Genomic DNA, 27,944 nt, shown 5'->3' on the forward strand with positions numbered 1-27,944 from the left:
GTATTACTATAAATAGAACTGGTTCTGGTATAGGAGATATTATTACTATAAATAGAACTGGTTCTGGTATAGGAGTTAGTATTACTATAAATAGAACTGGTTCTGGTATAGGAGTTAGTATTACTATAAATAGAACTGGTTCTGGTATAGTAGTATTACTATAAATAGAACTGGTTCTGGTATAGGAGATAGTATTACTATAAATAGAACTGGTTCTGGTATAGGAGATATTATTACTATAAATAGAACTGGTTCTGGTATAGGAGTTAGTATTACTATAAATAGAACTGGTTCTGGTATAGGAGTTAGTATTACTATAAATAGAACTGGTTCTGGTATAGTAGTATTACTATAAATAGGACTGGTTCTGGTATAGGAGATAGTATTACTATAAATAGAACTGGTTCTGGTATAGGAGATAGTATTACTATAAATAGAACTGGTTCTGGTATAGGAGATAGTATTACTATAAATAGAACTGGTTCTGGTATAGGAGATAATATTACTATAAATAGAACTGGTTCTGGTATAGGAGTTATTATTACTATAAATAGTACTGGTTTTCCTTGATCTTACAATGCATTGATCAGTGACTGTTTAAATACCATGGAAAGTATATACACAACAGATGTGTGGACGATGATGATGGTCTATGATCGATCATTTCATCCACTAACTTGAAGCACACATCCAAATAAACACATATTAGTTAGTACTTTTACTAAATATAGTCTCTGTAATTCACGAGACTACTGTCAGGTGAAGGCCGACAAATTTATTATAATTTACACCCAAAAAATTGGTGTAAATTATAGTTGAAATCTACGTCTACACTCGGCATCAGGACCTAGTATGAGCCTCGCTGAAATGCTGAGGGGACTTGGAAGGTAGAAGAGGAGCAGTGAGGTGGGTACGTGTTTTTATTTATAGCATATGAGGGGGGAATGGATGGCGCATAGCTGCGGTTTATGACCTGATGTAACACATTTGTATTTGCTTTCGCCTCTTAATAAATGTGTCGCATTTTACTCCAAAATTTCTTTCTACTGTATAAATACTGGTGTATGAAATGCCAGTCTAAATAAATTGCCTTCCTAGACTTTTTGTAGCGCTGATTGATTTTAACTATTGAGCTACAGCTGCCGTCCAAAGGAATTCATTGAGTTGCCTGCAATCTTGTGAACTGAGACTCAGTAGCACTACAAAAAGTCCAGGTGCAGCCCCAGCTTTGTGCATTCAATCACTTTTTAGATGGAATTAGGAGGCTAGTTGCCTGTATAGGAAATAGATTTAGTTTATTTCTTTTTTAAAACCTGCTTAACAACATCGGTGACATAACTATTTTTCCACTAATTCCTAAAGTGTCAGTGTCATTTCAGGGGACTTTTCAGAATAAGCCATCACGGCTGTGCATGAGGAATAACACTATTTATGATCATTATTTGACTTTCAGCAGTTTCAGAATGGCTGCTCTGATGACTCCCATACGCAGCACACACAGAGAAGGGGAGACCCTGCTCCTCTATCTCACACGCACAGAGAAGCAGCATGGAATACATTATACAGCAGTAATGTGAAGTATTAGGCCCAGTTCACACTGAGGTTTTTTTACGCTGATTTTGACGCAGAAGCCGCATCGGAATCAGCGGCAAAGAACGCCCGAAACCGTCTCCCATTGATTTCAATAGGAGGCGTTTTTTTCCGCTGAGGTTTTTAGCTGCTCGGAGAAAAAGGCCATGCTTTTTATTGCCGCGGTTCTGCCTCTGACCTTCCATTGAAATCAATGGGAGGCAGAGAAAGCGTTTTTTTCCAGCCGTTTTTGCCCGCGTCGCTTGGTGGCCGCGGGTGAAAAACATCACGAAAATCGTGGCAAGAATTTGCAGGCAAGTCAAAATCTGCCTCAAAATTCCTGAAGGAATATTGAGGCAGATTTTTCTGCCTGCAAGAAAACAGTGTGAACATGGCCTTATTGTGGATCCAGCACTTGGGCAATGTTCACACAGACTTAAGAAAAGTCACAGCAGAAATCCACAGCTCACACTGATTTCATCCGTGGACTGGCTATTGGGTCTCCACGTGGGTTTGCCCCATTGTTATTTAATGTAGCAAATTAACTCTCTGTGGCAATAATGCTAATTTTGTCAGGATTTAGGTGCAGAATCCATAGCTAAATACTGATAGAATCCTAAATATAAACTTGGCCTTACTAGAAACAGCAGCCTCTGTGTGTGCCTCTGTGCAGCAATTCCCCCCTCCCCTCTCCATAGATATCTATAAGCAGCAGCTGCAACCTGGACCCACAGTGAGGATGAAAATCTGTACACATCACTGCCTCGCTGAGAGTAAGGGTATGTTCACACTGCCTATTATCGGCCGTTTTTTGGCCCGTAAACGCCCGAAAAACCGCCAAAAAATTGGAAGCAGAACGCAATGGGAAAAACTGGATTCTGTTCCGATGGGACTTTTTTTATTCGGGCGCTTTGAAAAACGGCCGCATAAAAAAAACGGCCGCGAAAAAGAAGTGCAGGTCACTTCTTGGGACGTTTTTGGAGCCGTTTTTCATAGACTCTAAACAAAACAGCTCCAAAAATGGCCGTAAAAAACGCCGCGAAAAACGTAGAGAAAATCACGAGTAGCTTAAAAAACGTCTGAAAATCAGGAGCTGTTTTCCCTTGAAAACAGCTCCATATTGTCAGACGTTTTTGAGTTTGTGTGTGAACATACCCTGACTGATCATTGCCTGAGGCAGGGAAGGGGGGAGGAGAGGGGTCTGCTAAATGGGGGAAGAGGCCTTTTTCTGTAATAAGTTAGACATTTTTACAAAGTTCCTTATGCTTATAATAACCTTATCAAACAAAGAGGTTTTCCAAGATTAGAGAAAAGTGGTGTGATTTTTTTCCCCTAGAAACCGCACTACGCTTGTCCATGATATTGCAGCTCATCTCCATTCGGGTGAAAAAAGTAACTGTAGAAATGTCAAATTCTGAAAGAAGCGAACAGTATAAACAGCGCATGTTTTCATTTCTAAATCAGGGCCTTATTCAACTATAAACATGTACATCTTGGTTTCACTTATAAACCCTGATTTATAATGGGGTTTATCGCGGTTACGTAGATTTGAAGTGCTGCGCTATTCTTGCAGTCAAACGTGACAGAACTGCCTAAGTGTGAACATAGCCCAAGAGCTAAAAAAAATAAACTTGACAAACGTAGCATAGTACTGTATATCTAGTAGAAATCAGAGGATAAATGGTGCATAAATCTTTGTATTCACGTATCTAGACATAGCAAGAATCAAAACCTCCATTGTTTCCTTTGCTGGCTAAATTCAGAGAGCTTAAGGAAAAAAAAAAAAGAAGGTTATATTTCACAGTGACTTTTTTTCCATGACTAAAACAGCTTTACTTGTTAAAAAAAAATAAAGTCTATATTATCCGATACAGCAATCTGTATGCAAAAGCAACTATTTTATGATCAGTAAATCAATATATTGGTATCTTAATATAACTCCAAAAGGGGCTGTCCAGTCTGATCTGATCTAAAATGAAAAGTTTTGAGGCCTTTTAAAGAGACTTTTCTGTTTCAATTCTTTATCATTGTTAAGATCTCTGCTTACTTCCAATAGAAACACTCCTGTTTACATCCCGGGGTCTGAAAACCTGTACAGACCTAAGGCCCTGTTCACTCAGAGTTTTTTGCAGGCAGAAAAAATCTGTCTCAGAATTCCTTCAGGAGGCAGATTTTGAACTGCCTTCACATATTATTTCGCCCTTGACTATTGAAGCTAAAGTAAGGACTGCGGGCCAAAAATGCAGCGAAAAACGCCTCCCATTGATTCAATAGGAGGTCAGAGGCAGAAATCGCATCATGACGCTTTTTTTTTTTTTACCAGCGAGCGGCCAAAATCTCTCCGGGAATAGCAGGCCTTTGATTCCAATGGGTGGCGATTCCGGACGTTTTTTGGCACATATTCCGACGCAGTTTCCGTGTCAAAATCAGCGCCAAAAAAACTCTGTGTGGTGACCTTAATACTTTTCACTGCTACGTTTTCTACAATTGTAACCAGTCTACACACAACTCTATTAGATTAACCTCATGCACACGGCCACATTACGGCAACGTTTTATACGGTGCCATAATAGGGATCCCATTCTAGTGCACGCGACCTTTCTGTACCACCGTATGCCTCCAGGAGATGGTGATATTGGGATGAATATAGCAACAAGCTTATGCCAATTTTCTGGGGTAAAATAGCTACAGATTTTGGCGCATACCATAGTTGTATTAAATTTGCGACTTTTACTTTTCTCGCCACTTTTTAATTTGCTACACGGATTTGTCATAATTTACACCAGAAACTAGTGTAAGTTATGGCATAAATCTAATCCGCTCATAGAAGGCAAAAATTAGCATTTCTGTTGGATCGAAAGCTAAAGATGCGCCAAATATATAAAAGAGGTGTTTGTGAATTGAGACTTGAGTTCGACACGCCATTCTTAACATATTTACCACAACATGTGACAAGAGGTGAAGAAGCAGTGGAAAAGTGTCAGCACATTGATATAGTTTATATGAGGGGAGGGGAGTACAGATGGAAAGTGCTATGACATTAATACATCCTATATGAGGAGAGCGGTGCAGCAAGAGAGAGTCATGATAGAAGGACATCATCAAAGAAGAGAGAGAGGTGCAGCAAGAGAGAGTCATGATAGAAGGACATCATCAAAGAAGAGAGAGAGGTGCAGCAAGAGGGAGTCATGATAGAAGGACATCATCAAAGAAGAGAGAGAGGTGCAGCAAGAGAGAGTCATGATAGAAGGACATCATCAAAGAAGAGAGAGAGGTGCAGCAAGAGAGAGTCATGATAGAAGGACATCATCAAAGAAGAGAGAGAGAGGTGCAGCAAGAGAGAGTCATGATAGAAGGACATCATCAAAGAAGAGAGAGAGGTGCAGCAAGAGGGAGTCATGATAGAAGGACATCATCAAAGAAGAGAGAGAGGTGCAGCAAGAGGGAGTCATGATAGAAGGACATCATCAAAGAAGAGAGAGAGGTGCAGCAAGAGGGAGTCATGATAGAAGGACATCATCAAAGAAGAGAGAGAGGTGCAGCAAGAGGGAGTCATGATAGAAGGACATCATCAAAGAAGAGAGAGAGGTGCAGCAAGAGGGAGTCATGATAGAAGGACATCATCAAAGAAGAGAGAGAGGTGCAGCAAGAGGGAGTCATGATAGAAGGACATCATCAAAGAAGAGAGAGAGGTGCAGCAAGAGAGAGTCATGATAGAAGGACATCATCAAAGAAGAGAGAGAGGTGCAGCAAGAGAGAGTCATGATAGAAGGACATCATCAAAGAAGAGAGAGAGAGGTGCAGCAAGAGAGAGTCATGATAGAAGGACATCATCAAAGAAGAGAGAGAGGTGCAGCAAGAGGGAGTCATGATAGAAGGACATCATCAAAGAAGAGAGAGAGGTGCAGCAAGAGGGAGTCATGATAGAAGGACATCATCAAAGAAGAGAGAGAGGTGCAGCAAGAGGGAGTCATGATAGAAGGACATCATCAAAGAAGAGAGAGAGGTGCAGCAAGAGGGAGTCATGATAGAAGGACATCAAAGAAGAGAGAGGTGCAGCAAGAGGGAGTCATGATAGAAGGACATCATCAAAGAAGAGAGAGAGGTGCAGCAAGAGGGAGTCATGATAGAAGGACATCAAAGAAGAGAGAGGTGCAGCAAGAGGGAGTCATGATAGAAGGACATCATCAAAGAAGAGAGAGAGGTGCAGCAAGAGGGAGTCATGATAGAAGGACATCAAAGAAGAGAGAGAGGTGCAGCAAGAGAGAGTCATGATAGAAGGACATCATCAAAGAAGAGAGAGAGGTGCAGCAAGAGAGAGTCATGATAGAAGGACATCATCAAAGAAGAGGGAGAGGTGCAGCAAGAGAGTCATGATAGAAGGACATCATCAAAGAGAGAGGTGCAGCAAGAGAGTATCATGATAGAAGGACATCAAAGAAAAGAGAGAGGTGCAGCAAGAGAGTCATGATAGAAGGACCATCATCAAAGAAGAGAGAGAGGTTCAGCAAGAGAGGGTCATGATAGAAGGACATCATCAAAGAGAGAGAGGTGCAGCAAGAGAGAGTCATGATAGGACATTCTCAAAGAAGAGGGAGAGGTGCAGCAAGAGAGTCATGATAGGACATCATCAAAGAGAGAGAGGTGCAGCAAGAGAGTCATGATACAAGGACATCATCAAAGAAGAGGGAGAAGTGCAGCAAGAGAGTCATGATAGAAGGACATCATCAAAGAGAGAGAGGTGCAGCAAGAGAGTCATGATACAAGGACATCATCAAAGAAGAGAGAGAGGTGCAGCAAGTCATGATAGAAGGACATCAGAGAGAGAGAGGTGCAGCAAGAAAGTGTCATGATAGAAAGACATCCTGTATGAAAGGAGAGGGGTACAGCAAGAGAGTGTCAGGATATAAGGGGAGAGGGGTATAGGCACAGGACATTGGGATGTTGTATATGAGGTGGGAGTTGTGCAGTAGGAAGTGACAGTTCCTCTGTGAAGGAAGGAATGTGCTATGAGGAAGTGTCAGGAGCTGAGCACAGAACAGGGGGGACTGGGGGGGGGGGGGGGTTAATGACAGGTTCCTGCCTGGTAACTGGCAGAAGCAGAGTTGTTTTCCATAAAGTGATGGCGACACTGGCATCCCATGTGACTTACGTTCTGGTACGGTCCCTGCAAGAAGCGGTGATGGACATATCTCTCCACCAGGCTGGTCTTCCCCACTGACTCCTTCCCCAGCATCACCACCTTGGCATCAACCCGCTGCCCGCTCATGTTGTGTAAAGAAAGAGCAACCAAGCAGATGATGAGCCCGCGGCGGATGCGTCATCTGCCACACAAAACACAGTCACTTGTCAGGGCCGGGCATCCACTAATGCCGCCGCAATGGAGATGACAGGCAGAGATATAATGAGGAACGCCGTATGAGTGTAGTAAATCACCTATACTACACGCCGGCCTGCCGTCCACGTAGAGCGTCCTCCTGGGTGCACGCCGGACACAACACGCCTTCACCTCTCAGTGTCTACGGCACCTGCTACCATGACATGTTGTCTGTTGTTCTGTACGGGCCCCGGTCTGTCACTGATCCACGATAACCCCGCCCCCTTGCCTAAAGACACACCCACTGCCAAACTCTTGTCTTTACCCACCCGCGGCAGTCTGTACCACCCACTTCTCGTTAGGCTCCGCCCATTTAACATGTTTCCGGAGTTACTGTACGTGACGCCGGAATCAGCTGCTGCGCTTGGTCACGTGACGGAGGATCTTTCCTTCGGTGCCGGAAGTTCAGGGCGTCCTGCAGCACCCTCATGGCGGCCGATAGGAGCTGAGTCCTTGCATGGTGCGGGTAAGGAGAGAGCGCGGGAAGACCTGCTGTCAGTGTGTACGGCATTGTGATGAGGAGTAGAGATAGATACAGTCGTCAGACGCTATACTGTGGTGTCGCTAACGTGTGTTCATCCGTGACCTGCACTCCGTGTCCTCTACTCCATGACGTATTCTTTACCTGTACTCGCACCGCAGCACTATCCTTCATAGGACAACCAGCGTCTGATATACTGAACGAATGGTAATGTTTCTGGAGGTTGTCAGAGACCGTTATGCCACCTCATTGAACGGTTCACCAGCCTGTAATGGCTGATAACAGGGAACACTAGATTGCTTGTTACTTGTACATGGAGATATAGTGGTGGATTTCCACACAAAACATAAGATGTCCTTACTCGTTTGTTAGTAAATAAAACACAATAACCAGAGATATTGGCATTTCTCTGTTCAGTTTTGGTGGCCATATTGGTTGTCACCTTGGAATAATCTTAGGAACTTACAAGCGGTTGTCACTTTATTGATAGAACAGAATAAAGTATGGGAGCGCGGCCCGCAAAATGCAAAAGAACGGACATGTTCCATAATTTTAGGAACATTTCTACGGCACAGACACCCATCCGTAGCGCTACGGAAAGGTGTCCGTGTTCAATGAAAGTGAATGGGTCTGTTTTGCAGACCGCAATTGCGGTCCGCAAAAACTGCCATGCCTGTGATTACGGGCACGGCCGTGTGCATGAGGCATAATAGAGCTGTCCCAAGTCTGAGACCTCCCTATATGATGTCCTAAAAGGTCCTATGGAAAGGTGTTGTCTTTGTCATAACCCAGCTAAATACTGGCGCTGCGTATCTCCGGTGAATATCGGACGGTCAGGCTTTCCCTATGGACATGAGGTGTCTGTAGATCGGCTTTCGTATCCCTTCCCACGTGACTGCTGCTCAGTATGAAAGGGACTGTGATTCTATTCTGTCATTTTACCCATTATTACATGTATTGTCTATTTTGTGCCTAGGACTCGCATCAGCGTCACGCTGGATTCAGACGGTTTCTCTAGGTGACCTCGCCGCGTCGCTGCCCTCCTCTGATGGTTTCCTGAGCCTTCACGCAGTAATTCTTCTGGGAACAATGGTGAAGTATTTTCTAGGCTTGAATGAGCTGAAGAGCTCATGGGACCAAGTGTTCACTGCTTTTTGGCAGCGCTATCCAAACCCCTACAGGTAAGGCTGATGAATGGAGCTGTTTGTGTATCACCATCCGTAAAAGTAGTTGCCGCTTTTGACTAGTTGAAGCCGTGCACTCCCCTGTGTTTGTGTGGCTGGTGTAGCCTTGGAAAATGATAGCTCTAAACCAAGTTTGTCTTCTATAGTTCTATCAGTGGTCCACGTGTGCTATTGGTCATTTAGTATAGACGCCATATTTTATTTGTCCTACTGCTTTTACAGAACCAACGTGTTCTGCAGCGCTGTACACAGATACTCGCTTAGGCTGGGTTCACGCGACCTATTTTCAGGCGTAAACGAGGCGTATTATGCCTCGTTTTACGCCTGAAAATAGTGCTACAATACGTCGGCAAACATCTGCCCATTCATTTGAATGGGTTTGCCGACGTATTGTGCAGACGACCTGTAATTTACGCGTCGTCGTTTGACAGCTGTCAAACGACGACGCGTAAATTGACTGCCTCGGCAAAGAAGTGCAGGGCACTTCTTTGCCACATAATTTGAGCCGTTCTTCATTGAACTCAAATGCGAGGAGGAGCATTTACGTGTGAAACGAGGCAGCTGTTAACAGTCTGTCTTTTCACACGTAAATGCCTCTCAGCGTGTGAACATACCCTTACATCATCCCCCGTCACGATCTTTTCCCTAATCTCAAAAAACACCTACACGCTAGGGCCATTAACCTATTTGTGTGTTTTTGGAGAGTAAAGTAAGGCACCCGGAGGAAGGAAATCCACACAAACAGGGAGAACATAAAAGCTTCAGAGTAAGGCCATGTTCACACAACTCATTGTCAGGCGTATTTCGGAGCATAAATATCTTGTATTACACTCTGAAATATGACTGCAAATAGCTTTTGCTTTTTTGTTTTCTGTGGGAAATACTGTTTAGTTCATATGAGGCGTATTTTAACGTTGCAGAGTTATGAGAAAAAAAAAAGCCTGCCAAAAATATGGCCTAAGGCCCCTTTCACATCATGGTTGGCAGATCTGCTCTTCTACTTCCCTTTTCTATCAAAAGTGTTCTCAAATCTCAACACAGAGGAGAAACATTGCCTAACGTTTCCCCTTTCCCTTGCTTTTCTGGCTAGAAAGCACTGCTGTGTCAAATGCACTTTAAACTAGTACAGAAATACTGCAAAATTTCTTGAGTCCGGCATCATTGGGACCTAATGGGTACCAGATTATCAGATATTCTGGAGTATTGGACAGTCTTAAAAAGTATGTAAAATACACCTAATTGGCTTTTTCGGGTCCGTCTCCTGCTTTTGGTCTTGTAAAACTTCATGTTATGTTTCTGTTCAGTGCTGGAAACCAAAATCATCATGGTATCAAATCATCAGACTTTCTAGGTTAGGATGCCGGATTAAAGGATTTCTGTGTGTGCACTATGTACACTGTACTTTATTTTAAAGTGATAGGGACACAGTTTTGTTTGTAGTTTTCCATTACATTGAACACTTCTCCTGACTTGTCTGTTTTAGTGAATGTGTTACCCATCAAAAAATAAATCTGGAGCACCCTTTCTTACAATTCTACATTGTGCCGTTCCCCTGTTATTCCTGCTAGAAATGTATGAAAAAAATTTGACAACTGGGTGTTACCAGTTAGGGGTGTGCCCCAATACAGTCTGACTGTCCAATCAGTGCTGAAAGTGAGATTATGTAGGGACACGCCCCTTTGACAAGAGGAATGGTAACACCCTGTTGACTATTTATTCATACATTTCCAATTGGAATAACAGAGGAATGGAACAACACAGAGTTCTAAGAAAAGATTCTCCAGAACTATTTACTAATGTCAGGAGAGATGACATGCCTTCTTTAAATGCTTTGTGACTTTCTATACAATTCATTGAACTACACAAAATGTTTGGTTTTAATATATTAATTTCCTTCTGGGCATAAAGCAAACATGTCCTGACTGAAGACATTCTATACCGTGAGGTAACCAGTGACCACAAGCTGCTGACCAGGAGACTATTAACCAAGACCAACCGCCTGCCGCGATGGGCGGAGCGATTCCTACCAGCCAATGTGGCCCATGCTGTGTACGTTTTAGAAGACTCCATAATGGATCTCCCCAAGAAAACCTTGACCACCTACACCTGGAACGTAAACCACAGCTCTGTCATGGTAGGAGACCTGGTGTTAAAGACTAGTTTTAACCGCATATATTTACCACCCCTTGCAAAAATTATGGGATCACCACAATAAGTGCGTGTTCAACCAGGAAGTGCACAAATCAGATGTGACACAAAATAATGTTTGTTTAGTAGCTGAACATTATGGCTTTGTGAAACGTACCTCAAACGTATGAAATGAAAGGCTATGTAAACCTTTGAGGGGCATTTTTTTTTTTTAATAAAAAAGTCGGCCAGCGTGTTTGTACCCTTTTTTTTTTTTTTTTTTTTTTTTTTTTTTTATAATTAGTTTTTATTAAAAATAATTTTGACTTTTCTTAGATACAGCTGCTCTCTATTCTCAACACAGAGCAGCTGTATAGTTCGCTATTACCTAAATCGTCAGTCCTGCGGACATGACGTGTTCAGTATCCACCTGTAATCTATGACTTCTAAGTTCGTAATTTAAGCAGGGTCCACCTGTAATCGATCACATCGGTCAGAGACACGCAGGACCCGCTGACACTGGACTGACGGATTCAGTGAATTGCGCTAGATCACATCTGTTCTGTATAGAGAATACAGAGCAGCTGTATCTCAAAAAGTAAAAATGTATTTTTAATAAAGCCTAAATACAAAGTTACCCCAAACGCACTGACTGACCTGTTTATTTAAAAAAATATATATAATTATATATATATATATATCTCCTTTTAAAGGCTATGTACGCTCTACTAAGTTACTACTTCAGCAATTTCTACATTCTGATTTATTGTATGAGACATTGGAGGCAAATACATTTAATATACATACTAAAAAATTCCCGTTCCTATATCTGATGCACAAGTTATGGTGTTGTATCGCATCACATTAAGGGCTCTTCCACACGCTGTGGAATTGCCGCGTCTTTTCCGTCCAGAATTTCAGACGGAAAAAACGCAGCAGAAAACCGTAGCCGCATAGTGGATGGGATTTAACAAATCTCATCCACACGCTGTGTAAAAAATCTCAACCAGAAATTGACGTGCGGTGCGTGTTTTTCGGACTGCAGCATGTCCATTCCTGCTGCGGAAAGTGGCCAGAATTGCTGCGTTCATAGATTTCTCCATCTCCCAACATTGAGAAAAACGCAGCAAAATACGCACCATTTTCTGACGTAAAAACCGCAGGAAATGGTGCGTTTTTGCCGCAGCGGAATGTCTGCGTTTTTCAACGGAATTGCTGCAGAGATTTTCTGCAGCAATTCCATTGTGTGTGGACAAGCCCTTAGGGGTCTTCCCAATACACATCTATATGGGACATGCCATGGTTGACTCCATTACAGGATATTTTAGATCTGAGTATGGAAAAGAGCAGGTGTGTGAAGATAAATTCAGTTGCTAGATGATTGAGATCTCAAACAATTTGCTCAAATACAGACTGAATTTTTGTCTTCCTCATACCCAAGTACCTTCAGCTCCGACATGCTTATGAAGTTGAGCGTAGAAACCAAGATTTCTCGATGGGTAATGTTTTGATTGGAGTAATTAGCAAAGTAGATCACACTTCCGGTAGATCTTTTATATGTCTATTGGCAAGATTCCTAGAAAAATTCCCATCTGTGCTGAGAAACAAATGGGAAAGAGATATTGGACCCATCGAGAAAAATCATTGGAACGACGTCCTATTGAGGACTCCTCTGTTATTTATGAACGAGGCACATCACATTTATCACTTGTACCTGTTTCATAGGGTCTATAGGACCCTGGTTTTTCTATATGACCTAGGGCTTAGAGACTCACCCATGTGCCCTAGATACAGGGTAGACCCGGGCACTCTGATACATATGATGTGGCAATGTCCGAGGTTACAGAAGTATTGGACAGAAGTGGTAGATATATCTTCTGTATATCAGGTCTCCATAGACTTTACTCCATATGTAAGTATTCTGGGCTATGTGGCAGATATATCTATTTCTGAACATTTAAACTTGGCCATTGCTCGTTTGCTGTATGTAGCTAGGAAACGTATTGCACAACACTGGATTGATTAACCATTCCCCCCCCACACACACATTTTAAGAATTTAAAACTAAAGTTAACTCGTATGGAAAAATATATTTATATTTCCAGGAATGCCAGACACATGACAAAATATGGGTCCCTTGGGTGGAGGGAGCGGGTTTGACTCTTCACTGGATGCTGCGGCTGTGTTAGGATGGTTGACCGATAGGTCTATGTTTTTTTTAGACGATACTGGCAGCTGTTCTGACATCATATGAAGAACTTCCATAATACTGCTAAATGTATGATCTGAAAGGATTACAAAATGCAGGAAAACTGCACTGTGGGAACCCAGGCTTAGGCTTGTACTGGTACCTGTATTAGAAATACAAATGATATGGTGATTCCATAATTTCCTCGTCATTGAGTGATTCCACTTTTATTTCCTCTACTTGACCTGAAAATAATATGCCAGGTCTGTTTCAGGAAGATAGAATGTTCAGCTATGTAAAATAGTTTTGTGTTTATATTTTTGTATTTGCTACAAAGGCCCCATACACACGACCGTAAAAATGATCCGTAATTGCGGACCGCAGTTACGGACCCATTCACTTCTGTTTTCCACGGACACCTTCCTGTTTATTTACGGGAAGATGTCCGTGCTGTAGATGTGTACCGCATAAGATCGGACATGTCCTATCTTTTGCGTTTTATGGGCCGTGCTCTCACACTTTGTTTGGGAGCACGGGCCGAGAATGTGGGCGGCTGGCCGTGCCCGCAATTGTGGTCTGTGATTGCAGGCACGGCTATGTTCATGGGGGCTTAAGGAGCTGAGAGAACATCCTCAATTGTGGTGATATCATTTTTGACCGGTAGTTTATCCATTTAGTTTTTTCATCAAATGTTTTGTTTCCACCTTGCAGTCTGTGGAGGAACGCTGTGTATACTGTGAAAATCCAGAGAATAAAAGTTGGACGGAGGTTAAAAGAGAGGCTTGGGTGTCCTCGAGAGTGTTTGGTTTTAGCAGACCAATACAGGTGAGATCAGTATGAGTAAGCCTGTGATGTGATGAGTGTAGAATGTGGACCGCTCTGGTCATGCAGAAATCATTCAGACCCAGCCCTTCGCTGGAACTTGTCTTCGTCTTGTGCTTACACTAGATGTTTAACTGATTGGTCTGGTGCTGTAGGAATTGACTACGTCTCTGCCCTTCCTCCTCTATCTAACTCTATAGCTATATGAAATAAAGTATTACCAGCCCCTTTACACTGAGGACCCCGTTTGGTTCTTGGAGCTTTAGTTGGGGGAAGGGGGGAGTTGCTATCTCACGGAACAAGTATAATAGAAGCATCTCTGTAAACTATTCACCCGTGTCCGACAATGAAGGTTTGTGTGCAGTGGATCTGACTGTATGTTAAATGGCGCTCTTCTTAAGCGTGTTGTCTCTTCCAGGAGTTTGGTCTGGCTAGGTTCAAAAGTAACGTGACCAAGGCAACGAAAGGATATGAATATAGCCTGGCAAAAATGCAAGGTGAGTGGCCCAGACACGTTCAGCTCTCGTAGCATCTGCTCTTTAACACTGACCAGAGCCGTTGGCAATGTGCGAGTCATGAGACGGGAAGCGTGACTAGGAGCTCACGTGGCAGATAATGGTAGTGAGCCATAGGATCTATGCTAATAACATGTCGGCATTCCAGGAGTAGTGAGGATATTGTTCTTACAGTCCAGTTGGTATTTAGAATGTTTACATTACATAAAGGTTATAGTATTATAAGGATACACGTATGTTTCAGGTACTCGTCAGGTATGACCACTAGAGTACAGAAGAAAGAGGTGACACCATGTTGGCCAGTAAGGTGCTCATTTCATTTGCTAATCCTTTAGCTCCAAAACGAGAGCTGACCACTTTGTTGTATGCACCCTGCAGGCAGTTCTTGATCTTAGGCCCTGTTCACACAGTTTTTTTTTTTGCAGGCGTAAAAATCTGCCTTAAAATTTTGAAGTCTATTTTGACCTGCCTGCACTTTTTTGCTGTGTTTTTTTTGCTGCACCCATTGAGTGCTACGGGGAAAAAACAGCGGAAAATGCTTTCTCTGCCTCTCATTGATATCAATGGGAGGTCAGAGGTGGAACCGCGACAAGTAAGAGCATGCTGCTTTTTTCTTCTTTTAAACTCCTCTGCCTCCCATTGAAATCAATGGGAGATAGTTTCCGAGTAAAAAAACTCGGTGAACTGGGCCTTAGTAGTACCAGTGGGTGATGTCCCTGTCCCCCCTTGATTCTAGGTGAAGCTGAACCCCTGTAAAGTCTAATGATAAGCTGATGATCATTCTGCTTTTCCAGGCGATACACGTGCCAGGACACTAGTGGAATCAGCAAAGGAGGCAACGGAAAAAGCAAAAGAGACAGCCCTTGCAGCAAAGGAGAAAGCTAAAGACTTGGCCAATAAGGCAGCTACGAGTAAGAAGCAGCAGTATGTGTGAAGATCGCTGCATTGCAGGCATTGCTGGGTTCATAGGTCATCTGAACCAAATGTAACTTTCTATATTTCAATGAACTCTATCACAATGAAAGTGAAGAAGAAAACTTGAATGTTAACATGAACAAAAACGTCAGTCAATTACTATTTTCTAAGCTTTAATTTATGATTAAACCATGTTCTTAATAAGCCAACACGTCTTTCTGCTTGCCTGAGCTAGAACAAGCGCTTGTGCGTAATGACTATTTGCAGCAGCGGAACAATCTCTTCTTACAGTAGAGCTTCATTACTATGGCAGTAGATGATCTACCATCTCATGGAGATGTGAAGAGTGGAGTAGTTGCCCATAGCAACCAATCAGATTGAATCTTTCATTTTCAAAAGGGCTTATGTAAAATGAGCTTGAACCTGATTGGTTGCTATGGGCAACTACTCCACTTTTCCTGTGCACTAGTTTTAATAAATCTCTCCCACAATGTTAAATTTAATTTATAATTCACAGAAAATCCAGAATTTAGAGGCAGCACCGATATCCCTGAGCGTAATAAGGGGGAGACCTAGTGAAGAAAACTCCTAGTTTCAATACTTTAGGAAATTCTGGTATTTGAATGGGATCATTTACAAGCCCCTTATCTGTTTGTCGGTGACGTGTGCTTTAAATCTCCACACACTTGTGAAGACCGCAATAAATACTGATACCATATATCGCAACCCCTCCTCTTCTTCTTGCAGAATATGGGCACTAGTCCTGAGTTCTGTAGTGTGCAGTACTAGGTCATTGCACCTTTAAGAAGTATTGTTCATTTTAGGTGTAAATTCAATTTGTCAGCACAAGTAGAAGCCCGATCCATGGAGATCAATAGGAAATGTTCCTCCCCATCAACACTGGACAAAGGTTTCTCTTTGAGATTTTTAGCCTGTTGCCAACCACCTGCTGTAAATGTATGGCATGGGAAACGTCTCCAAAGAGGGCTTCTATGGATGCAAAAGTAAATAGTATAAAATAACGTTAGAATGTCCATCAAGGTCTTTTAGAACCAATGGGGTAAACAATGTTAATTGTTTTTTTGGGGTGACTGAAATTACACAAATATCAATTTTTAACTTGTGGCTTTTCCATACCATATGTTTTTTTTTATAGAAGAAAAAAATCTGTCGCATAAACAAATAAGATGCAAAAATTATTGGGGTAGCTGAACAAATAAAATAGAATAGGGTCTGGTCATTTAGGAATGAAGACATTGCTCATTAAATGGCTTTTCTGTAATGAATATCTTTACAACTTTTTTCAATTACCATTTTCAATACATCTAATACAAAATGTTTACTGGAGCTATGTGCTGAGATTTGTCCAGGAGTAAGGCCTTATTCACACAACCGTATTTTGTCTGTGTGCTGCCAGTTTAAATAACTGACCGATGCAATTCAATGGGGCTATTCACACATCCGCGTCTTATTTCACGGAGCCTGTGTCCATTGCGTGAAACGCAACGCATGTCCTATTCTGGGATCACACTTGCCCATTGAAGTCTGAGTGCATGGAAAACACAGACCGCACACTGACGACATCCGTGTACTGTCCATTTTTCACGATCAGATCACACTAAAGAAATGCAGAGAAAAGGGAAACCAGGAGGTGCTCGCAGAGGAGAAAACCAGATTGTAGACAGACACCACACAAGACGGACAGTCATATGCATGAAAAACCGCCTGTTTTTAGCAAAAGCAAATTGGACATGTGTCAAAAAGGCCTAAGAGGTGAGCAAATCAATTACCCTGTTTTACCAATTTGCTTGTTTATAGAATACAATGGGAGCGCGGGAGTTTTGATCAGAAGTTTGGGGCGCTGTTCATATAAGCACAATACCATGCCGTCTTATTGATACTTTTTAATATCCAGGACTGATTCCCTTTGGGGGCATTTTAACATGTGGCATTTTTTTTTTTATTAATGTGAATAAGACAGGAATTTTGTTTTTGTCATTCTTTTTAACAAATATGCAGACAAAAACACCACGTGTGAACGTATGTCATGGAGACTTAGAACATACAATTGGTGGGGGCACTTTTGTACATGGTGATTTGATAGACACTCAAATAGTTGGATCAACCACCTTTGCAGGGATTTATTTTTTTTTAAAATAAACCGGTCAGTCATTGGGTTTTATTATAACTTTATAATTAGCTGTATAGTTTGCTAATACCTAAATCTGTCGGTCCCGCAGGCCTGACGGGTTCAGTGTCAGTGGGTCCTGCTTGTCTCTGATACACCGGATCCATCTGTAATCTATCACATCTGGATTGTAGACCTAGATGTAATGGATAAGTCTCTGAACCAGTCAGTCCTGCGGACCTGACAGGAACACTATTTAGCGCTACATACAGCTGCTCTGTATAGATAATACAGAGCAGCTGTATCTCAAAGTAAAACGAATTTTAATAAAAACTAGTTAAACCAAACACATTGACTGACCAATTTATTCAAAAAAAAAAAAGCTGCCCTGCAAATGTTTACATAGCCTTTAACCCCTTAATGGCCAGCATGTTTTAAACCTTAATGACCAAACTATTTTCTGCATTTTTCCATCGTCGCATTCCAAGAGCTATAACTTTTTTTTTTTTGCGTCGACATAGCTGTATAAGGTCTCTTTTTTTTGCGGGACAAGCTGTATTTTTTAATACCACCATTTTAGGGTACATATAATATAATGATTAGCTTTTATGAACTTTTTTTGGGGGTAATGAAAAAAATAAAACTTGCGCCACTTTTTTTCATCATAGATTTACGCCGTTTACTGTGTGGTATAAATAACATAACTTTATTCAGTGGGTCATTCCAATTGTGGCGATACCAAATTTATATAGCTTTTGTATGTTTTACTACTTTTACACAGTAAACACTTTTTTCATAATTTGCTTTTGAGTCGCCATGCTTTAAGAGCCATAATCGTTTCATTTTTACGCCGATGCAGCTGTACAAGGGCTTGTTTTTTGCGGGCCGACTATTTCTTATTGGTACCATTTTGGAGTACATGCGACTTTTTGATCACTTATCACATTTTTTTTTTTAAGGCAGCATGAACAGAAAACAGCAATTCTGGCATTGTTTGTTTTATTTTATTTTTTACGGCGTTTATCGTGTGGGTTAAATAACGTTATGCTTTATAGGTGGGGTCGTTATGGACACGGCGATCCCAAATATGTATAATGTTAATTATTTTTATTTATTTTTTTCATATTGAAGTATTTTAGAAGAGGAAAAAGTGGGTTTTTTATTTATTTGGGATTTGTATATTTTTATTAAAGTTATCAAAAAGTATTTTTAGTCCCACTATGGGACTTCACTATGTGATCTTCTGATCGCGTTTATAATACACTGCAATACTTCTGTATTGCAGCGTATTATTGCCTGTCCGTATAAAACGGACAGACACCTGCTAGGTCATGCCTCAGGCATGGCCTAGCAGGCATTCACTACAGGCAGACGTGGGGACCTTTATTAGGCCCCCGGCTGCCATAGAAGCCATTGGCACCCTGCGATTGCAATCACAGGGTGCCTATGGGGTGAGAGAGGGAGCACCCTCCCTCCAAAACCACTTGGATGCGGCGCTCGCTCTTGAGCACTGTCTAAGGTGTTAAACAGATGAGATTAATGTTTAAGTCGATCCCACCCGTTAGTAGGCTACAGCTTTAGCTCTATATATAGAATAGTTAGTTAGTAAAAGCCAACATTTTTTAGACTGCTGCATATTGTAGATCTTATACATGTCATTTTGCCTATAGATGTCAATGAAGCCTGAACAATATATGCTTTACTGTGGTACATGTGGCTAAAACAAGCCATGTTCTGTGCTTGTATTTAAGCCATATTTCGGTGTGAAAAATCCACGTTTGCACGGTAGTACTACTGTTGCTGCCTCTGACACTATGAATTAAAATAGGGGGGAAAAAAAATACAAACATTTCTACAGAACAAAAAACACATTTACTAAAATAGAAGTTACAATATAAAAAAATGCTTATTCTGAGGGGTTTCCCCTCTTTGCCCAAGTCAAACACTCACATTACAAATAGTGGTGGGGCTTAGGAATGTAAGTAAGCTGCTCATCTTAAAGCGGGCAGGGGGTGTAACGTCCAATCCCTACAGCTGTCAGGAATAGAGTTCTTCCAGCTGAATGCTTGTGCTAAGAAAAGATCAGCTAAGGCAGCTCCATCAAGATGCTTCTCTTCTTCAGCAAGTGCATGTAAGAGTTTGGACTTTTACAATGTAATATCAGTCCTGTAAACATTAAACCTCCCAGAGATATATTTTTCACATAAAGCATCCATTTTTGTTAATTTACTGAAAATAAAATGCGAGACTGATGACCGTGAAGAATCCACAGATTGAAATCTCCCAATATGCTTTCTTCATGTAAGCCCTGCAGCCTAGTTCTTAGACCTTTATGAAGAATAAAAAATATATTTGACATGTTCTATGTTTACATGATGTTCCTTTAAGTGCACGCATAACAAAGTGCTTCTCATGTCCAGGAGCGCCATACAACCAGTGCACAGCAACATGGTGAGAGGAGCTCCCGCATTCATGTACGTACAATAAATTATGTGATCATGATGGCACTGAACATGCGATGGCCGAAGTCCACATCCAGATGTCCCAATAGTCATGTCCGGTATTAAAATACATCTCTCTACAAAAGCATTGTATCTTACATATAGTCCACAGCGTAGCACTTAGCTGTGTGGATGAACTGCAGCTATGCTTATGAAGGATGTAAAGTTCATGATATAGGTCACCACCATGACCGCTTCGGAAAAAAAAAAAGTATGCAAAAATTGGGTACATCTTGTGACACAAATAATCATTTAACTCAACCTTCAATGGAGGTTTAGGAGTTGAATATATGCTAGTTAAGAATCTTCATAAAGCTGCATTATTGCTGTTCAAGTCTTCGTCACTGTTGTCATAACCAGGCATGAGCTGGAGTGGAGTAACTGTGCTCCATGCCGGAACTGAATGAAACAAATAGGTCCCCCTCGTTGGCTCCCAAGATAACTCCTTCCACGTCTACTTCCAAATCCTCTGCAATACATATAAAATATAGAATTACATTCAGGATACTGGATGTTTAGCACAATCCAACTTCATTCGTCTTGCAGGGTCCCACCTTGGTCAGAGTCCGAGCGCTCAGATGATAGAGTAGAGGAGTCCAGACTGTCTGCTCTTATGCGCTCAGTGCTACTAGAGGGGAGAAGCTGTTTTAGTCTGTGTCGTAGCCTCTGTTGCTCGGTCTTTAGTTTTACTTTTAGATTCTTTGCTCTTAGTTCCTGATCCTCCAGTTTCTGCAATAGATTATAAATGGTTTAAAAAAAAAAAAAAGGTACCCATACAAATTAGATATGTTGACCAAATCCACAGATTTTGGCGGCACCAGATAGCTGATGCGTAGTTGGGAGGGGAGGGGGTTGTCTCCCAACTCTCCCTGACAGATGTCGATGAAAATAAGGATTATACAAGTTGAGTTTCAACATGCCAAATCCTAATTTTACAAGAGATAAGTCGCTACCAGAAGTATATGGCACCACCTTATTTCCCTCTCCACCATTAACCTGTTTATTTTAATGGGGTGTTGGGAGGGGTAAACGCTCTAAAAAACTGATGAGAATACGGGGGCTGAACGGGGTGTTTTTTTACGCGGCAGTTTGTAAAAAAGTCACGTAAAAAAAACGCCCCGTAAAAAAGTGCATGCCACTTCTTGAGCCATTTTTCATTGTCTCAATAGAAAAACCGCTTGATGCATAAAAACAGCTGAAAATCTGGGGCTGTTTTCCCTTGAAAATAGCTCCATTTTTTTATGTCCGTTTGCCGTGTGAACATACCCTAACTGTTCAACCGACTGCCATCTGAAGGGTATAGGCATCTTTATTTCATATATAGAATAACAGAATTCCATTTATTTTCTCTGCTTGGATAAAAATCAATGTTACACTTGTGCATGAGGTTTTAAAGGAGAAACCCATTCACACTGCAGTGAGGCCCCGTTCACACGACCGTTTTTTTTTATATGTGTGTGCTATGTGTTGTTCGATGAAACACATGGACCTATGCATTTCTAATGGCCCCATGCACAACTGTGGTTTCCACTGATCTGTGTGCGGGCTGTGGGACAGAGCTGCAAAAGTCAGCAGGTCCTATTCCTGTCCCGCTCATTAAAGTCAAACATATGGAACATACAAAATGGATGCGGAGGACAACGCACGGACCTAAGAAAAAAAAATGAAAAACTCATGTGCATGTAGCCTTATGCAGTTAAAACGAATAATAATTTTGCATGGGAAAACTACTGCAAGTGTGGAATGGGCTGGTGAAGACCCAAGTATTCAATCAAAAGGAGTTATGCGATGATTTATTTTTAGATTTCTTGTTGTTAGGCATATCTGGCATGTAACAGGATTTAGATGGTGCTTACACTGAAAATCTTTGGCTTATAGACAGATATTTTCCCTCACAGCTTTATTGAAGCCATCCGGTTCATTTTCCATGTGCATTGACTTACTTTGATGTGCTGTCTGGCTCGGTGAAGGAGGCTGAGAGTTGTGTGACGGGACGTATCCACACTTAGAGGAACTTGCTGTTTCAGTTGTTCTAGACACCTCCGCAGCTGAGCTCTCCTACAATTAGAATTGCTGTATGAATGGTTTGTACCTCAGACATCATAGAAATAGCAACATACTTCAAAGGGATTCTAAAGATTGTGCCATTTGATAAATTTTAGATTATTTCTATTTAACTCCTTAAGGACCGCCCAGTTTTGATGGCAGGCGCTTAGTCTACAGCGACGTCTTTTGGTGTTGCTGTAGAAGAAGCTGATGAGCACTTATCCTCTAAGCAGGATCTGTAACTTACAGCTCCTGAACTTATAGCAGCCTGATGAACACAGCTGGGATCGGAAAAACATTCCGACCAGCTGTTTACCCCTTTGATCACCGTGGTCTGTGACTTGATCAAAGAGAACTCCCCTTTTTGATTGTGTCACTGGAAACCGGAGCAGACAGAGGAGGGAGGGGGGGTAACGATGTGCAATAATTTACGCAGTGGAAAAAAATGCACCAGAGTGTGGCGCTGGATTGCGGACGGCATTTCCTGCAGTGTTTAGGGTGGATAAGCTGCGCAGCGTATCTGCCCTGAATACGCGGTGTGCGTTCGTACCCTGAGTGTGCCCGGAAGCACATTCCTGGGAGCAGTGGGGATCCCAGTGGTTAGATCTCTACCAATCACACTTTAATATCATATCTACTTGATATACCATAAAAGTGTTCTGAAAAATGCCTTTTAGGGGATAAATCACAATGTAAAAAAGTCTTATGTTCCTCTGTGATAGGCAATACAAAAAAATAAAAAATGTATTAGGAAAGTACATTGTCCCACAATTTAGTTCAAAAGGAGAGAATGTTATGTTCAGTACAAAAACACTTCTCATACGCTATGAAAATCCTCTCTAAGGCCTTATTTACACGAACACTGCGCATCTCGGACGTGAAAAACTGCAGTTTTTCACGTCCGAGGGGCATCCGTGCTCAGCGCTGCAGGACGTGATGTCACACATCCCCCATAGTTGTCTATGGAGGGATGCGTGATGCGCGAAAAGAACGGACATCTCCTATTTTCGCACGGACCACATTGAATTACATAGGTCCGTGTGACGGCCGCTGTTTCAACGGCCGTCCCACGGACGTTTAACACGTTTGTGTAAATAAGGCCTAAGGCTGTATGCCACAATACTTTTCAGCAGAATTTTGGGTCCAGTAGATTACAGGATTTGCTGAAATTTTAAAGGAGTAGAATATAATATACGATGATCAAGTCACTCACCGGTGTTTCTCGAGCTCATTGTGGACAGACCTAAAAGTACATGAGAGGGGTGAAAACAAACAGTTAATTATACCCAAGTTTATCTTAGAGAAAAATGTATTACTGGGTAATAAAAAAAAAGTTGTTGCCAATGACTGAATGGTAAATTCAGCTTTTACCCGATGAGAAAATCCTGTGCTGCTTACTAAAAATGACAAACGGAGGTAATCTCAATGCCTATAAGAAGCGTCACACAGGCACTTAGCATGTACCCAACTGTACTACACGTGGCACACTAATTCTGTGGCCAAGTCAACACAGGGACCTTATTTTGGATTTTCTGCATGGCCATCCTGAAGACAACTTGTTTAATAGTAATAAAATAAAAAATCATATGGACAAGTACACTCGAAGAAAGTGTTTTACAAGCATTTGGCTTTTTCCTGACCTCCTCACTTAATGGAAAGGACGCTACCACGACAGGCTGCCTCTAGTGTGCACGTCATGTATGTGCCAGACTACACCTTCCCTAGTGATGAGAAAGAAAAACCCAAAACTCCCTCAAATGTCAACTGACCCCAGAGGAATTTTGAGACATCCATACTGAAGTCCTAATATGAAGTGCTTCAGATCTGCTCCTTTTGAAGGAAGCTGGGAGGTAAACTACAATGATGGATTTATTAATCCTTGTGTTCAGAACAATGTCATTTTGTTTCCATAAGGAGAAATAGTTTAGACACAGTTCACACTTGTGTGTATCAGATTATCCTCCAAATAACGAGCAGCCCTGAATGGGCTCTGCGGGCTGCTACTATTGTGATGGTAGTTGATGTTGAACGCCCGCCCTGGCATCCGAACCTCACCTAACACTGTCCGGGTTGCTGGTGGTCCTCTGTCGTTTTCTCCTGCCAGGAGTAGCCGTATCACAGGGTAGTATGGAAGCGTATCCGTGTTCTGCTTCTGTAATGAAAGGAACGCATCATGTTCTCAATAGCGGAATAGATTTATTTATCCAGCATATTATGTCGTTTTCATGCAAAAAGAGGTTTTTGATTATAAATATAATGGGGGAGATTTACTTTGCAAAATGCGGCAGAATTCTGGTGAAAACTGCACCATAAAACTGATGTACATTTAGTGCGCCAAATTTATTATACATTTTAGGCACTTTTTGAACCTAATTGTACAGTTTATAAAATTATCTAGAAAAAGGCCAAGAAGAGTAGTGGAAGAATTGGTCTACTTCACAGTAAATTGTACCAACTGTGAGGTGGCGTAATGAAGTGAAAAATCTAGCAAGTTGTGCCATTTTTTCACAGGCTCATAATCGGCCGGACAAGCGCTCATAAAAACCGGATTCCTGATTATCACCCCGTGTAAACAGGGCAGCGACCAGCAAACGCTCGCTTGTCAGCCTGTAATAATCGTTGTCAGCTGCACATCTCCCGTGTAAACAAGGGATACGCTACCCACAATATGCCAACTTTAAACAATCGCCGATCAGTAAGAGCAAAAATCTGCACGTGTCAAGGGACCATCATGGAATTATAAATCTCCCCCATTGTATCTATCTTGTACGGATAGTCCGGAACTACATATACAATTGTTGTTTTTTTCCCTGTAAATTTAGGGCCCCGGTACATGCGCACAGCGTTTTTTTTTTTAACTATTTGCTCATTGCTGCTCATAACAACCTGTTTAATTCAAGCTTTCATTTTTGTGACCTGACAGGTTGCTATGGGCAACAGTGGCTCATTGTTAAAGTGGTTTTTCAATATTATATTTTTTAAACTGACTATGGCCGCCTTCCTTGACCCCTCCAAACAGTTGTGATGACGCGCCGTACATTCAGGAGGCAGGAACAAGCCTTCGGCGGTGAACGGTCGAAACGTCATTGGAAATTCGGATTTTGGAGGGGGATTGGCATCACGTGACAAACGCCAAACAAGATAATACAACATATTCTTAAATGTGAGTAAATGGCAAAGTGGTTTCAATTGGCTATTGTGTTTCGATATACAGTCGTTTTTCAGTACCGGAAAACCCCTTTAAAGCCGGTATGTGGCAAGAGTAGATCTTGGAGACTGCAGCTACACGGAACGCACGGTTTACAGCCAGCCCATGAATAAAAACAGAACAATGAGTTCTGCAATAGCAAACGATCTGAAAGATCACAAAAGCAAATGACAGATGAACATTGCCAAGTCCTCCCCTCTCTGTGGCACATCCAGGATGTAAACAGATGTGGCAACTGCTAAGCAATCACTTTGACCCATTTAAACCTGGTCACGGGGCACACATGGCAATTCTGTGCTGGAATATTTCACCAAGGGTGTTGTAGATACATTTTGGGTAATAAAACCTCCAGGAAGCGTCTTCTCCAGCAATACAAAACTGTAACCGATGTAAACTGGGTACTGGAAATCACAACGGCGCAGCCTTTATGTATCATGTGACCGTGGGTAAGGTAAGTAAACGCACCCAATCTCACCACGGTCCTTGAATAAAGTGGTCAGGGGTTCATTTTAACAGGTTATATAAGACGTTTACAGCATTTCACCTCGCCAGACAGGTCTGTTTTAGGAAGTAGTTGTATTCCTCACGAAATAACAATTCTGGAACATCTTTCCTTAGAACTCTGCATCGTGCCGTTCCCTTATTATTGCTCCTAAAAAAATGTATGAATAAATTGACAACTGGGTGTTACAATTCCCTTTGTTAAAGGGGCGTGTCCCTACATAATCTCACGGTCAGCACTGATTGGACAGTGTCAGTCTGTGTAGGGACACACCCAGTTGTCAAATTACTCACATTTCTAGGAGGAATAACAAGAACAGCAGAACGCAGAGTTCTAAGAAAAGATGTCCCAGAATTGTTATTTCATGGGGCATACAAGTTACTAAAGATGACATGTCAGGAGAGGCGACTGGTCCTCTTTAATGTACCCCGAGAGAACCACTCTTGGGGTATGTTCAGACAAAGTTTTTTTGCAGGCAGATAAATCTGTCTGAAAATTCCTTCAGATTTTGACGTGCCTGCACTTACTATGCAGAGTTTTTCAGCTGCGGCTATATTCACCTCCGCTTCCCATTTAAATCAATGGGAGGCGATTTTAGACGGTTTTTGTTTCGGTTTCCGCATCAAAAACAGCGCCAAATAACTCTGTGTGAACTAGCCCTAAGAGAGAATACAGGGATGTGTGACAGCATTGTTACATATATTGCATACTTTTTGTGTAACCCTAGCCTAAACAAATACATGATATAAATGTAGAAAGAAGAACGTCACTTAGGGCTAGACAATTGGGAGCGATAAAATGGCAACTTATATGGCAGCTGGGATAAGACAAGGGAATGATTCTAGAGCAATATTAGGGTCATCTTTGGGGGACATGTCCTGGTAATGGCAAAGGCCTCAAGAGCAAGAACTTGACTAGGACAACAGGTGTGCAGGTAGTAATTATGGGTCACACACAGAGATCGGCCATAGCAGGGTGTGCTCCCTACCAGGCAGAGGGTTACGCGGGTCACCTATCACTCCTACAGTCAGGGGCATCAGGTGTAATGTCCCCTCCCCCAGTACACTGGGTGACGCTGCAGTGGCATGAAGCCTTCTATAGTGAAGTAAATACAGGAGGGGGAGGGGGTAATATGTGAAACAGATTTGGCCCCTGGTACAATCGACTCGTCCTTACCTCTCTCCCTCCTCTCCACATACTCGGCTGCCTGTAGCAGGACCTGCAGGTTGGTGGGCAGCAGTTCCATAGCTGGGGTGACCGGATACCTGGCACCAAAGACTCTCGCTGTCACCTCTCCGTGTCACTTAAGGACCCTGGCCTACCCAGCTTTCTACGGCTCTGTGGACGGGTCCTGCGAACGGGTATACTCGAAGCTTCGACCCCACTAGGCCCAGGCAGGGACACTTTCTGACCTGTAGAAGCTGGGCCCGTTCGGTTTCAGCCAGAGGTCTAGACACTATTTTCCTACACAATGTAACTAAGACTAAGCAGTCAGCTAGCCCCGCCCCGGACACGCCCACAGATCACACACCCACTCAAGCTGTGCCCGCTGCTCACGACAAGCACTTGTGCCCGCGGTGCCCGGACCAGGTATTCAAGAGAGCCGAGATATTCCCGAGTGCTTTCCCGACTCAGTTCGTTGTTTAAGACTGTAGAACTGCGTTAACATGGAGCTTCCTGAAACGGGCGGAGAATCTACTATAGTGACGACCATTGGCTAAGGGCGCAGTGGGTGCGGCCTCACACGTGACGTCACCTAGGATGGCAACAGAATCGGGCGGGAACGAAGAAATCTTTCAAATTTCAAAATCCTCCATTTCAGAGACAATGGTGACAAAGTCAGCAGCGCTATCGGCCCTAAATACTATATATTTCCGTCAGATAGACGTGACCACAATTGGTGTGTCTTATACCCACACGGTTTACCTCATTTGCTACATTTCATCACTATAAAATGTCTCTACTTTGGAGTTCTTTGACTAGGAATGATGTAAAAAACCATTACCAGGGCCAGGCTCCCCCCACCCCTACAACCTTCCCTATCCATTTAGGGTATGTTCACACAAAGCGGAAAAACACTTCAGCAAATGTGCAGAAATTCATCAGCATAATACAGTAGCAGCCAAGCAGATGAATTCAACAAATCTCAGCCAAACGCTGCCTAAAAATCATGCACAAAAGACATGCGGAATTGACTTGCGGTTTGGATTTTCAATTCGCAGCATGGCAATTTATGTTGTGAAAAATGCTGTAGAATTCCTGCACAGATAATTCCGAATAAAAATTCCAGCATTTGTGCTACGTGTGAACACACCCTTGTGGTACTACTGTGACGCCAGGGTAACTGCAGTGCCCGTTTACCAACCTAAAACTTGTGTACA

At 42.2% G+C, this 27,944-nt stretch overlaps 3 protein-coding genes across 6 annotated transcripts in view; 1 reads left to right on the plus strand and 2 right to left on the minus strand.

The window, feature by feature from the left end:
- Positions 1-7,211, minus strand: part of RAB24 (RAB24, member RAS oncogene family) — a 45,452-nt gene extending 38,241 nt beyond the window's left edge. Inside the window, exons 1-2 of one of the 2 annotated variants that reach the window (XM_075856570.1) lie at positions 7,006-7,211; positions 6,722-6,893 (exon numbers count right to left, since the gene is read on the minus strand). In XM_075856570.1, the coding sequence (XP_075712685.1) occupies positions 6,722-6,838 (117 nt within the window). In that variant the 5' untranslated portion in view covers positions 6,839-6,893; positions 7,006-7,211. Of the gene's footprint in view, positions 1-6,721 lie in introns of both variants that reach the window. The other variant, XM_075856569.1, reaches the window with a different exon arrangement.
- Positions 7,212-7,288: 77 nt separating this feature from the next.
- Positions 7,289-15,904, plus strand: PRELID1 (PRELI domain containing 1). Of its 3 annotated transcripts, none has more exons than XM_075856566.1 (6): positions 7,289-7,412; positions 8,404-8,608; positions 10,520-10,745; positions 13,638-13,751; positions 14,167-14,245; positions 15,058-15,904. In XM_075856566.1, the coding sequence occupies exons 2-6, from the start codon at positions 8,517-8,519 to the stop codon at positions 15,195-15,197; spliced, it is 651 nt and encodes a 216-aa protein (XP_075712681.1). In that variant the 5' UTR covers positions 7,289-7,412; positions 8,404-8,516; the 3' UTR covers positions 15,198-15,904. The 3 variants fall into 3 exon arrangements, with proteins under 3 accessions (XP_075712681.1, XP_075712682.1, XP_075712683.1); XM_075856567.1 differs by having other exon boundaries at positions 7,289-7,406; XM_075856568.1 differs by lacking the exon at positions 7,289-7,412 and adding an exon at positions 7,468-7,634.
- A 3,251-nt stretch (positions 15,905-19,155) lies between these two features.
- On the minus strand, positions 19,156-27,238 carry MXD3 (MAX dimerization protein 3). Its single transcript, XM_075856572.1, has 6 exons — positions 26,740-27,238; positions 23,909-24,005; positions 23,067-23,096; positions 21,751-21,865; positions 20,362-20,536; positions 19,156-20,276 (listed from the first exon to the last, which is right to left on the minus strand). Exons 1-6 carry the CDS (start codon positions 26,807-26,809, stop codon positions 20,158-20,160), a joined length of 606 nt encoding a protein of 201 aa, XP_075712687.1. The 5' UTR covers positions 26,810-27,238; the 3' UTR covers positions 19,156-20,157.
- Positions 27,239-27,944: the final 706 nt, after the last annotated feature.

Source organism: Rhinoderma darwinii, chromosome 3, assembly GCF_050947455.1.
Source record: "Rhinoderma darwinii isolate aRhiDar2 chromosome 3, aRhiDar2.hap1, whole genome shotgun sequence".
Lineage (NCBI taxonomy): Eukaryota > Metazoa > Chordata > Amphibia > Anura > Rhinodermatidae > Rhinoderma > Rhinoderma darwinii.

What these genes read in the sequence shown, in the direction of transcription:
- PRELID1 (XM_075856566.1), top strand. Translation starts at nt 8,517, where the DNA reads ATGGTGAAGTATTTTCTAGGCTTGAATGAGCTGAAGAGCTCATGGGAC. An exon ending in TAAACCACAGCTCTGTCATG is followed by an intron (nt 10,746 to 13,637) that starts GTAGGAGACCTG and finishes TCCACCTTGCAG; the next exon opens with TCTGTGGAGGAACGCTGTGT. An exon ending in TAGCCTGGCAAAAATGCAAG is followed by an intron (nt 14,246 to 15,057) that starts GTGAGTGGCCCA and finishes CTGCTTTTCCAG; the next exon opens with GCGATACACGTGCCAGGACA.
- MXD3 (XM_075856572.1), bottom strand. Translation starts at nt 26,809, where the DNA reads ATGGAACTGCTGCCCACCAACCTGCAGGTCCTGCTACAGGCAGCCGAG. An exon ending in AGCAACCCGGACAGTGTTAG is followed by an intron (nt 23,097 to 23,908) that starts GTGAGGTTCGGA and finishes ATGTACTTTTAG; the next exon opens with GTCTGTCCACAATGAGCTCG. An exon ending in GCGCTCGGACTCTGACCAAG is followed by an intron (nt 20,277 to 20,361) that starts GTGGGACCCTGC and finishes TATGTATTGCAG; the next exon opens with AGGATTTGGAAGTAGACGTG.